The sequence below is a fragment of the Nematolebias whitei genome, chromosome 23 (assembly GCF_014905685.2).
Source record: "Nematolebias whitei isolate Nwh7 chromosome 23, NemWhi1, whole genome shotgun sequence".
Taxonomy (NCBI): Eukaryota; Metazoa; Chordata; class Actinopteri; order Cyprinodontiformes; family Rivulidae; genus Nematolebias; species Nematolebias whitei.
This window is the reverse complement of record NC_056520.1, coordinates 11293186-11305947: the sequence shown is the minus strand read 5'-3', so window position 1 is coordinate 11305947 and position 12762 is coordinate 11293186. Positions and strand designations below refer to the sequence as shown.

General features: G+C 40.3%; 1 protein-coding gene across 3 annotated transcripts in view; it reads right to left on the bottom strand.

Moving 5' to 3' along the window:
• Positions 1 to 12762, bottom strand: part of dmd (dystrophin) — a 274434-nt gene that overhangs the window by 130401 nt on the left and 131271 nt on the right. For all 3 annotated transcript variants that reach the window (XM_037696602.1, XM_037696599.1, XM_037696600.1), the window contains 10 exons: positions 8376 to 8537; positions 5187 to 5297; positions 3797 to 3970; positions 3556 to 3711; positions 3313 to 3483; positions 2654 to 2833; positions 2402 to 2524; positions 1098 to 1268; positions 846 to 968; positions 630 to 764 (listed from right to left, as the gene is read on the bottom strand). In XM_037696602.1, the coding sequence (XP_037552530.1) occupies positions 630 to 764; positions 846 to 968; positions 1098 to 1268; positions 2402 to 2524; positions 2654 to 2833; positions 3313 to 3483; positions 3556 to 3711; positions 3797 to 3970; positions 5187 to 5297; positions 8376 to 8537 (1506 nt within the window). The remainder of the gene's footprint in view (positions 1 to 629; positions 765 to 845; positions 969 to 1097; positions 1269 to 2401; positions 2525 to 2653; positions 2834 to 3312; positions 3484 to 3555; positions 3712 to 3796; positions 3971 to 5186; positions 5298 to 8375; positions 8538 to 12762) is intronic.

The following is a 12762-nucleotide window of genomic DNA, read 5'->3' as shown; positions in this document are numbered from 1 at the left end:
GTGTTTAATAATAATAATTTAAAAAAAAAACATAAAAAAATGTTACCAGTGTTTCCCTTGCCATTATTCAAGGAGGGCGCCCCACCCTGTCAACAGAACCGAGTGCCGCCCCGTCAACAACTGCCGCCACAAATGTAGCACGCTAAGCTAATACAGTATTTAGCTAAAACACATGTAGCACTCCTCTTCTCTTCAAACCCTCGTCAACAGCTGAGTACGCAAACATAGAGGAATGTTTCTCACCAGTACCCCCACGTCGACAAAACTGCAAAAAGATGAGCGCCCTACCGAGGCAAGTAACCTAGGGGAAACACTGTTACAAGCTTTTTGACTTCATATGCTACGTAACCTTTGTGCTACTCCTACGATATACGGACTATAGCACCATCTTCATCACCAATTTTCTACACCCGTTTTTTTCAGTCTGAGTCACAAGAAAGTCATAAGTCATAAGAAGTGAAACATCTTTAAAAAAAAAAAAAAACAGTACGGTAACCCTAACCCTAACCCTAACCCTGACCCTAAGTCCAGTTGTGTAAAAAAACAAACAAGTAATGTCATGTTCTGGAAGATTAGGACTCTACACCAACAACATACTGTGTGCCTCAAACAGCTCATTTGTGTAGTACCTTAACAGAGTTGTACTTGCTGTTGAGCTGGTTGTGTTTCAGTCTGATCTGCTCTCTCTTGTCTTGGTCCGGGGCTCTCTTCTGTAGACTCTCTCCCTTCAATAGTAACTCCTTCACAGCACCTTCCTCACAGTTCTACACACATACACACATATTGTTCATAACGGCACAAAGAACAAAGTGCTGTATTTTTCCCTTTGCGTGATGGGAAGAAACCTTGTCCTCCTGGAAGTCCTCTTCTTTTAGGTTTTCCCCCTGTTTGGCCTCCTCCTCCAGCAGCTCCAGCCAGACCTGGACTTCCTTGTGGTACTGCTCCAGCTCCCTGGCTGACGCTGCCGTCTGACACACAAATACAGAGGCACACACATGACCAGAGGAAAGTCACTTTAGTCCAATATGTTTCAAGTAAAGCTGATTAAAATACATTTTAGCGTGTGTGTTAGTAAAATCTATTAAAGTGGTCACTACCTGTCCAGAAGCGATGCGTTGAGAGATGATGTCAAATCTCATGTTAAGCTGCTCCACTTTAGGTCCCACCTGGGCCTGGCAGTTCTCCCCTCTGGTGGACATGAGCTCGTGAGCCAAAGCTCTCACCTCCTCCATCTTCCCTTTGTTCATCTCCAGCTCTGCACGCAACACCTGCAGGACCCAAACACAGGTGGTTCCCAACCTTTAGGGCATCTTAACTGGTTTCTAAACCTTTGGTGATCAACTCTCATTCAAGAACCAGGACAGGACACCACTGTTTTTACGTTAAGCACTTTGGGATGCTTTCGGTTCTAAAAATACCTGCCAGAACTTTTGCACCTAGCAGTTGCCCTTTTGCACCCACTGATTAAGTTTTGTACCTTTTGGGAAAGCAATGGTTGCCACTTCACACCCATGCACTTGTGAAAGTATCCTTGAACAGTATGCTCAACTGGCTGACCCAATCATGTAGACTAGTCTTCATCTCTAATGGGTATTCCAGTTTTATATAAAAAATTTTTTAAAAGTCACCGTTGGGGCATCTGCCAATATGGGTACCAAAATTCCAGGAGTTTTCAAAGTTAGACACTTGCAGTGGAAATTAAAATGAAATCATGGGAATAAATGGAAATAAACCTGGAATTAAACATACAGAAGTTTGGCCATTAACAGGTATTTTAAACATGGCTGGGAAAAAGATACTTTAGCATGGTTTTGACTAAATCAACCAGATTGGAAGTATGGAAAAATTGCTAAGTATTGATATTCGTTTTGTTTTAATGTAGATAGCATGACAAAAAAGCCAAACTAATGATCAAATAACATATAAACTGAGCTAGGTTTACATTTTCTGTTCTTGGGAAAGTTGTAGAAATGCATGTCCTAACCATGGCTGGAATTCTCAAAATCTCAATGGTAGATACGTCCAAAGTTGGTTGAGATTAAATCAAAAACTCAAATTCTGTGAGACGTCTAGATTCAGACAGACTAGCGATGGTTGACTAAGGTCTAATGGGTCAAACATCTCAAGTATCACTGCTGCAGTTTTTGGGTCTCAATTGTGTTCACATCTTCCATGGAACGCTTTGCCACACAGCCTTGGTAGGAGAAGGCTATAAGTATCTTGTTCAGTCATTACCTTCCATTTCACATCTACTGCATAAATTTAAAGCTATCAGGAGTTGTATTTCATGCTAATGGGATCTCAAATTGTAACTCTGCTATTTTGTAAAGGTTTGTAACTAAATTAGGCTCAAACAAAACCAAATATATGGAGTGTAGAGAACAGGCACATAAAGTGTAACCTTCAGCACAGCATCATTGGGTCCTTGACTGTCAATCTCATCCATCTTAATCTCAGCTCCATCAATCCATTCATTCACTTCCTTTATCTGTTCATCTAACTTCTGCATCTGCTGCTGGTAGTCCTGAAAAAAAAAGAAAAAAAAGAAAAACAACTGAGCATTTTGACTTCATTAATGCAGTAAATAAGCAGGAAGTGTTTTTTTTTAATTAACTGCAGTGTAGTGTAACAATATAGTTGAAATATCACTGACCAGCAGCAGGTTGAGCCATTCTTCAGCTCTTGACGTGACTGCAATCCAGTTGCAGTGCAACAGGCTGACTTTGTCGTCCACCAGACCCCCATTGCCCCGCAGGACAGCTTTAAGGGCCTCCGCAAGCTCCACAACTGCCTGCAACTGAGGCTGATGTCGCTCTATCTCAACGTGGATGGACTAAAAGCACAAATGGGGACAGAGGAGACACAATACTATGTTAGATTTATACAATATAGAAGGCCTTTAATATATTTACCATGCACTTGTATCCTAAAGTGTAGAACTACGACCGTTGGGGATAAATTGCGAACAGCAATGGATTCTACAAAGTGTCTTGAATTGTTCTTGAGGGTTCTTAATTTTCTTGTTAGTCAAAGGCCCTTGCTCTTGTAACATTAGAATTTTGACAAACTTTTCCAATGACTCACAAAATAGCCTTTGAAACTCAAGCGAGGTAACCCTCAAGACTGATGTGGGACATTTTGTAACGCCCACTAGGATTACCATTACCCAACTGATCTCCAACAGTCCCAGCCCAGTGAGACATTGGCTCAAGTGACTCAAGTGAGGAACTTCCTTCTTCAAGCCTATGTAGCACTTGATACACCTTTCAGACGTCTAAGCGTTGCAACTTTCAAACGGTGTGCGTGTTGTACCTGTGCCCACGCCACCTCAGCCTCCAGGTCACTGGGCATGCCTTCCACGGCAGAGCGCCTGGTCAGTTCAGCATCAGTGGCGGCGAGCCACTCTGTCAGCCCGTTCAGCTCCTTTCGCAACTTTCTCGACAACTTGAGACTTTTCTCCAGCTCCAGTTTACTCTCTGTCACCTAGAAACAGAATAGTTGGAAATTTCCCCTCATTCTTACAAGACTATTGTGATTGTTTGGGTGTGCACAGACCTGTGCTCCCAACTGGTTGTAGAGCAGCTTCAGGGCAGTTACTCTGTCGTCCATCTCTTTGGGTTGTTCGGTCTGCTGTCTCTGAACAATCTGTCTACCTGTTTTAATCACCGTTTCCACTTCCCCTTTCACTTCACTCAGTACCTTATACAGTTTCTGTTGGGACAAAAACAAACAGCCGCCTCTTAAAACACAACCTATCCATCCTTTATACAATCAAACCTGCATTGATATTACCCACCATGCACTGCTCCAGCTGCGACTGTACCACGTCCTGCTCCACACTGCGGATGTCCAGCAACCCCACCTGACTTTTGACCCCCTGAAGCACACGTTCGCACTCGGTCAGCCGAGCGTCAAAGTTGGCTGGTTTCTGGAAGAGACGGAATTTGGTCCAGACGTCTGCGAGCATTTTCTGGAAAAACACAAACCGTGAAATATTATACCACAATACATCAGACGTCAATGCATACTCAAGACATACAGCTTATTCTTCTAATTGCAGAACAACCACTGTAGGATTGACTATTTATGTTTTTAGCAACTATACTTAGTTCACATTGGGAATATTCATTGGAATCTTAAGTGTACTGTATTTCAGGATTTTTGTAATTTACATTTTCTTGAATTGTTTGATTTGGGGCACACCAAACACGTCATAAAAGCAGATTCTGTGGAAAACGTCGACTTGTGCATTCACTTTCTAAAACTTTGGAATAATAAAAATGAATAAAGAATACTAATAGATTTTAACAATAAAAATAAAATTATGGGAAAACAGAAGGTATACTTTTTTATTCTAGGGGGTTTAGGAGACAATAAACAAGAGTACAGTGTACGGTACATAATATGTCCAGCAACATACTGTTATACAGCAACCTGGGTCTGAACCATCCAAAACCTTGACAATATTATGTCCTGATATGTAAAACCCAAGAACTGAAAGAAGGTGGATTTTCTGTTTCTACAGGACAGTAAACTAGATCGGGTGTTCTCAAACGTTTTGGGTTCAGGGACCCCTTACAGGGGAGAAAGTTTCACCGACCCCCTCATAACCCTCATGTTTATTAAATAATTTTCTTCAATTTGTGTCTTGAATGCAATGGAAATATTTGTGTAACATAAATACTTTTATAGTGTTAATACAATCTTTATACTTTTAAACATGGGGTATTTTTCATCCAGGACACCATTTAATTAACAAAATTTTTAATTTCAACTTGTAAAAATGACAGTTTTGAGAAAATTACAGTATCAAAAACCATTTAAAAACTTTACCTATTCAAATAAGGAACATAATAAATGTATCGCCACTTCTTCCAATTATTACGGAAACTCTTTTCATGAAACTGAACAGAATCATAACAGCAGACCAAATAACAGGGCTTCATTTGTTAACCGATCTATATCTATATCTATATCTATATATATAGATACAGTATAGATATGGACCCCCAAGCACTGGCTTGCAGAACCCAGTTTGAGAACTACTGAACTAGATAATAAAACTAAAGTTTCTATTACGTAAAAAAGAATCATAAAAATTAACTCGTTTTTCAAACAGTGTTTATTTATCCATAAATACTTTGTTTTTGCATTTTTCTAGTAATTGTGTGTACAGTATCAAATACCTGGGTGTTGTCAATCTGTCCCATGAGCTTCTGTGAGGCGTCTTTGTCCTGGTTCTTCTTCCTCATGTCCACCAGGGTCGCTTCATGGCCATTCAACTCATTCTGAATTTTCTGTTTCACACACACAAACGCACACATTTTCATCTGGACTTACAATAAATACCACATCTCTTCCTCAGATCACCACTAGAGGGCAGAAAACTACAAGAAAACATAAAACACAACTGAAGAACTTTAACTTATAAACACCGCACGCAGCCTTTCTCCAACACATACTTGTTTTTTTTTTTTTAAACCCTGCAATTATTTAAGTGCTCTGTAATCACCAGCTGAATTAATCCAGTTGTTCTCATCCTTCTGAGTGTGTGTTTGTGTCGTTGTAGGTGAGATCAGGAGAAATGTCATCTTGGCACTGCAGGTCATTACTTCATGATCTATTGTTTGATTATTCTAGAGGGTGTATGTGTGTCAGGAGGTGTGTAGGAGAAGCAGATGTTAGAGGAAGACACGATACGAACGGGGGGTAGAGGGTCCAAATCAGCTCCGAGCTTAATTAGAACCTCAGAGTGGAAAAGAGCACTCCCTATTCTCTGCCGTATTCCTCCAAACACAAAAATGCATAAAAAACAACACAAAAGAATAAACAGAAATGATCTATATTATTATCTAATGTGCATTTCCACTCAAAGAAAAAACTTTTGACTGACTGCAGCTTTATTTCCATATAACTGATCAAAAATCAGGCAGGAATGCCTGAACAGGGGTGCTGATAAGTGGGGGTCCTAAGGGGGCAATGACCACTTTTATAAATTTTATATGCGCAATACATTTTTTTATTTGATTTAAAACAACCAGTGAACAAGCTTCAGTAGAACTCTAATACTTCAGTATTTTTCAAAAAGTCTATATAGCTAAAAACATATGTTTACATACATTAACAAGAGACAACTATATTTTTCCCACTGTCTGACATTAAATCAGATCAAACCTTTACTGCTGTAGGTCCATTAGGATTACAATTTTTGTTTATATTTGTTAAATGCTCCAATAAGCCAAAAAACATTTAGTCACAAGTTTACATACATTTTCTTGGTATTTGGTATTATTGACTTTAAACTGTATAGTGTGGGTTTCCTTCCACAAACTTTTCAAAATAATTTGATGGATTTTTGTCCCATTTTTTCCTGACAAAACTAGTGGAAATAAGTCAGGTTTTATTTGCCTTTGCAACCACACACCATTTCATCTCACAAAGGTACTAAAGGATTAAGATCAGGGATTTGTAATGGTCACTCCAAAAAACACTGACTTTGTTGTCCTGATGTTGCTTTAATATTAGAATGTTCTTTCCTCATGATGCCCTCTATTTTGTGAAGAGCACCAGTCTCTCAGGCAGCAGAAGCATCCTCACAACATAATGTTGGGACGGTGTTCTCAGTATTACAAGCGTCCTCTTTTATCCCACAAAGGTAACGATGGTCATTATGACCAAACAGTTCAATTTTAGTTTCATCAACCACAGGATATGCCTCTAAATATTAAGGGTTTTGTCCGTTTTGCATTGACAAACTGTAATCTGACATTTTGATGTTGGTTTTGGAGTAATGGCTTCTTCCTCACTGAGTGTCCTTTTAGTCCATGTGGGTCCAAGTCTTATTCCACTGAATGAATTAATCTTCACATATCTAACAACTGAACCCAAAGATAAACCAGATTTGTGGACAACATTTATCTCTGATATCTTAAATCAGCGGTTCCCAATACTGGTCCTTGAGGTACACCACTCTGCATGTTTGTTTTCCTGCTTTGACACACCTGATTTGAATGAACGTGTGATTAACAGGCTTTGGCAGAACTTGTTGAAGTAATTAAATCACTGAATCAGGGGTGTTGGAGCGGGGAAACAACTACAACATGCAGGATGGTGTTCCTCAAGGACCAGTGTTGGGAACCACTGTTTTAGATGATTGTTGTACATGTCTCATGATGCCACAAAAAGAAGAAGTGCGTTTAAGTTTTGCCTTAAAAAACATCCACAGATGTGTCTCAAATTACCTCAAATGTCACATTTATCAAAAGCTTCCAAAGCAATGACATCACCATCTGGGCTTACCCAAACTGTTCAAAGCATAGTAATCTTAGTGTATGTAAACTTGCGACTTTATAGAACGTAATAAAAATATATATCTCTCTTTATATTTAGGCATTTAAGAAATGGAAACAATTTTGGAAATTCTGATATAAAACAGGAAAGGTTTAGTCCTATTTAATGTCAGACAGTGGGAAAATATTGTCTGTCTTTTTTGTACATTGTATGTAAATGTCTGGTATTAACTGTATTAACTAATGGCCCTCACTTGGTCACCCCTTTAACACTCTGGAAGAGCCCCAGCATCTGAACACTTGCCTTGCCTGTTCTTGTTCAGCAGTCTTAGATTTTATATTCTTGTGGCCAAATTATAAAATGTTTAGAAGAAACAAATAATGTCTCAAGATTAGATTGCCATATGTAGTGACAGACGAGTGGAAGCGCTTTGCCTTAAACTGATCATGCAGGGATCTGTTAGAGTGGCAGCTGAGGAACAACAACCAAACAGTTCAAATAGAAAATAAAACAACACAAAGACTATAAAACACCTTGACGGGGCTTCTTGGATAAAGATGACAAATCTGGAATCAGATTTTACTCGTTTCTTTGACGAAGTGTAACTGAATGTTTTTTCTTGGTAGTGACTGAAGGAACAAGATTGTGGATTCAAGCAGTCGAAACACGTTTTCTCAGTAAGGTAGCTGGTTTCTTAGCGATATGATGAGAAGTTCAGTTATCATTAGGAGGAGCCTGTTGATGTGGTTTTGGCTTCTGGTAAGAAACGCTTCTTGATGCCTTCCTGGGAAGGTTGTCCAGGCATGTCTAGGAAGAGACCTCCGTGAAAACCCAGGATACGCCAGAGACTGTCTCTAAACTGGTCTAGGAACGCCTTGGAATTCTCCCAGAAGAGCGGCAAGAGGTAGCTGTGGAAAGAGATGTCTGTGCCACCTTGTACAAGTTATTGCCCTTGCGATCCAACTCTGGAACAAGCAGCAAACAGTGGATAGCTGGATATCAGCATGCATCAATGATGTTTAAAGGAATGGAAATGTTTCCTTCAACTACATATGATTGATTGCAGCAGGAAAGTGCATGGTTACCTGAGCTTCCTGAGGTATCTGCTGGGCATCAATGTGGTCAGACAGGTAAGCTGTGAGGTGGCGATCTGTGTTGGCTAAGGACTCCTGGATGCCTCTGAGCAGTTTGTCATTCTCCTGTACAAGCTGGACACTTTTCTCCAGCTCCTTCTGCCTCAGCGCTGCCTAAACAGATAAAGAAACATACAATGTCAGCATAAAACACCATCTACTATGAATGCATAAAAAAGGTTTGGCAATTCTTTTACACCTGATAACCTTCCAGATGCAACCAGGGCTAAAACCAGAATCCTCAAGATTACAAGACCTCAGAACTGACTACTATGCAACAGCATCCCTGGTCAATACAATAAATGTAAACGATAAAAAATAGAAATTAAATTCAAACCTAAGCAACTAATTCTTGTTTTTGACATGCCCCTAACTGAACCATCTACTGAAAGGATGACACCTAACTCCAGTTTATATTTCTATAGAAGAAAAGGCAGATTTTTTTTTAATCTTAAGCTTCTATCTATTAAAAGTAAACAAATATTGATTTTTCAGTCAGTATAGGCTTCACACATACAAGAAAAAGCACAAAGACAAGACAGAGCTAAAGACGAACAATCGAACCATTAGAAACAATCATCCTAAATGTACCCTCTTGAAGGTTGGACTCCTGTGTTTCTCTCTCATGTTGTCTCTCGATGACCCAACGCATCACAGCTGAAGACTTTCTGAACTTCTCATGACTGTCGGTGCTGTGGAACTACTACAGTGATTGGTTTTGCTCTTCACTGGTGACTGTCTACAGGATTAGCATGTACACATACCCATTGCCTCATATAGAAATCTCTGTGTGTAACAGGTTACATGTAAGCAGGGTAATCTTACATAAAGGGATAATAGCTCCAAGTATAGCCCTGAGCCCCTTGTGCCGCACACAATGTTCTCCTAATGTTAGCAATGGATGCATCCAAGTGTTTGTTGGACACTAATAAAGGAGTCACTGGTTCTTCAATTGTCTTGCGTTTGGGGAAAAAAGTCAAACTCAAGCATTGGCATCTTTATGAGAACGTAGACCCTACACCTAGAACATTGCTCTTCTGTGCTGGGCCATCCTTTTGGCCAGCAGCTGTCTAGTTTCCCCAATGTATAACCAATCACAGCCCTCCTGACACTGAACAGCATACACAATATTGCTCTGGTTGTGCTGGGGGACTGGATCTTTGGGATGAACCAGTCTTTGCCGTAATGTATTTTGGGATTTAAAAGCCACTGGGACGTTGTGTTTAGAAAATGAACATCTCAGTTTCTCCGAAACTCTCGCAGTATATGGAATGACCACTGGTCTGGGTCTGGACATACCAGTAATCAGGCCAGGACTTTGAGGTCTACACTTATCTCCAGGCCAGAAATCACTCTTTCAGGGATGAAATGATGATGCCTTGGCTCATTAGAGTCATGCTGGTAAGTGCTGGTCTGTCACTCCCTGACAGCACTCAAGAATAAAGGCCGAGCAAAAAGTAAGCCTCAAACAAACAGCCAATGTGTAAAAACTGTAAGTCATATTAAAAAATCTTGAACTCCTGAAGCAGCAGAAGCTTCGGGTTGTTACACATTTTTTTATGACTAGAGTGATTCATGTAGAATTTAACATTTTCTTGAGAAAGTAATTTACAAATAAAATCTTCTCAACCACACGACAGAGAAAAAAAATCAATTTCCCCCCATCTAAGTGTCTCTTATATGAAAATTACTTCTTAAAATACTATAGAATATAAATAAATTTCTATGATGACATGGCGTCCCACAAAACAGTTTCTTTAAACAGCATAATGAGTCTTTTCAAAAAGAAAATAAAAGACTTTATGACAGTTTGGTTACCTATGAGAGCTATCAGAGTTACCCAGTCTTGCCTTGGCTTCTTACTCACCATCTTTATCTTTATCTTTCTCACCTCACAAGATTAGATGCCGACAGTCAGACCAGAACAAAAGAAACCAGCCTCTAATGAAACCCCAAGAAAAACGTGAAATGAGAGACAAACGTGTACACAGACATAAAATCTCCTGTAGGTAGACAAAGGAAGGGCAAATCAAGGAGATCATTAATCTGGTTCCATTGTTAGAGGAGCATGTGCTTGTGTGGGTGATAATTCACTAACAACCACAAGAGGCAAAGACTGTATTACCGTAATAAAAGTTAGTTCAACCCTAACTAGCCTTTCAAAATGGTAATGACAAGCTAGCCAAACTGAAAGAGTTCAGAGTTCAGCATTCTTTGAAGGAATTCATACCATCTGCCACCTTTGAGAGATAATTGGTAGCCATCGTAAAGCACAATGCCATGTGATATCCAGAGATGCCACCCACATGTATTATGAATGACTCAGCTACTACTAATTAAATTTTAGTGCAACACCAGAACTGGGCTGCAATGCAACAGAACAATAATCCCAAACACAGCAGCTACTCTACAGCAGAACAGCTCAAAGAGCAATAGTTGCTTGGTCCACTGAAGTCCAGAACCTCAGCCTGATTGAAGTGCTGTGGTGGGATCTTCAGAGAGCTGAGCAGAAACCAGTGTCTCCAAAACGCAAAGAATTGAAGGAACACTTGAAAAAGGAGTGGGCCAAATTTCCTCCACTGCTATTTAAGAGATTCATAATCTTCTTCTTTCGGCTGCTCTCTTCTTCAGGGGTCACCACAGCAAACTAACTTGTATAAAGACTTGGCAATTGTTTTTATGCCGGATGCCCTTCCTGACGCAACCACAGCCCACCGAGCTACCACAGCCCTCTGTGTGGAGCAGAGAGCTACTATCTAGGGTGCCCGGGGGAGCAGATGTAGGGGTGGCCCAGAGTGGGGCAAATGAGGGTGGAGGCAGGTGTGGATGTTTCACCATTCCCACCCACATTTTGATGTTGTCCGTCCAGGGAGTTGAACTGGCGACCTTCTGATCACAGGCCCATCTTCTCTAGCCTCTGCGTCACCAATCCCCCTATTTAAGAGACTGGTAATGTTATAAAGAAAATTACTAATCCCACTTTTATTTTGCTAAAGGAGGTTCTTGAGACTATTGAATCATGGGATGCACTAAGCTTTATAATTGTGGCCTTTTTGTTTATTAGGTGATGACATGTTGTGTTGTCATGTTTATTAGGAGGATCTGTGGTGGAAGTGGTCTCCAGCTTTAAGTACTTGGGTGTGAACCTGAATGATAACCTCAGCTGGGGCAACAACACTACAGCTCATCAGAGACTCTAAACCCTCAGGCGGCTGAGACGAGCTGGTCTGGGAAGCTCAGTCCTCACCTCCTTCTACAGGTGTGCAGTGGAGAGCATCCTGTGCTCCAGCATCAACGTGTGGCATGGAGGCTGCACAGCTGCAGAAAGAAAAGCTTTGCAGAGAGTGGTGAAGGCTGCACAGAAGTCTGTTGGAGTCAGCCTCCCCACCATCAGACATCTACACCTCCAGATGCAGGAAGAGAGCCACCTGCATCATGAAGGACCCCACTCACCCAGCACACACACACTTTTTGCCCCACTCCCCTCAGGAAGGAGGTTGAGGAGCATTAAGTGTAGAACCACTAGACTGAGGAACAGCTTCTACTCTGAGGCTGTTAGACTCATGAATCTCTAACTACTAATCACTGTGAAAAACCACATCATGTTGCTGCTGATCTGTTTCATGTTGCTGCTGATCTGTTTCATGTTGCTGTGTTCATGCCTGATCATCTGCTCACATAGATTCATGTTTGTGCTGCTGTTCGACTTAATTTTTTTGCTTTTAGTGCTTAGTGTATATTTGGTTGATGTTTTTCTTAGTTCATATCTTAGATTTTATTACCGTTTTGCTTTTACATTTTATTGTTGGATGTAACTGTGACCCTGTGTACATAATCTCGTTCCACCACATGTACCAAATGTCATGCGAGCAACAATAAAGAATCTCTGACTTTGACATGATGAAATCTCTTGAGTGTTTTCGAGTACTTAAGGTTAGATTTTAATACCTTTGGAATCTGGTAAATACCAGCTCATTTTAATCATGTCCCGATATGTAAAAAACAAGAAATGAAGAAGGGTGAACTTTCTATTTTTCATGACTCTATATACAATCTACTGCACCCTGTTTTTGGCATTTGATGGTGCAGTCCAGAATCCCTTCCACATAAAGGAGGAAAACCATGGAAAAAAAACTATTCCACTTTGTATTTAACCTATAGGTATATGGTCAGTGAAACTCTAAAAGGCATATTGTAGTGTGGTAAATCAGCAGGATAGTTTAGATTTTTCTCCCATGGTTTTCTTCCTTTATGTGGAAAACCATGGGAAAAAAAAATCTAAACTATCCTGGTGATTTACCACACTACAATATGCCTTTTAGAGTTTCACTGACCATAT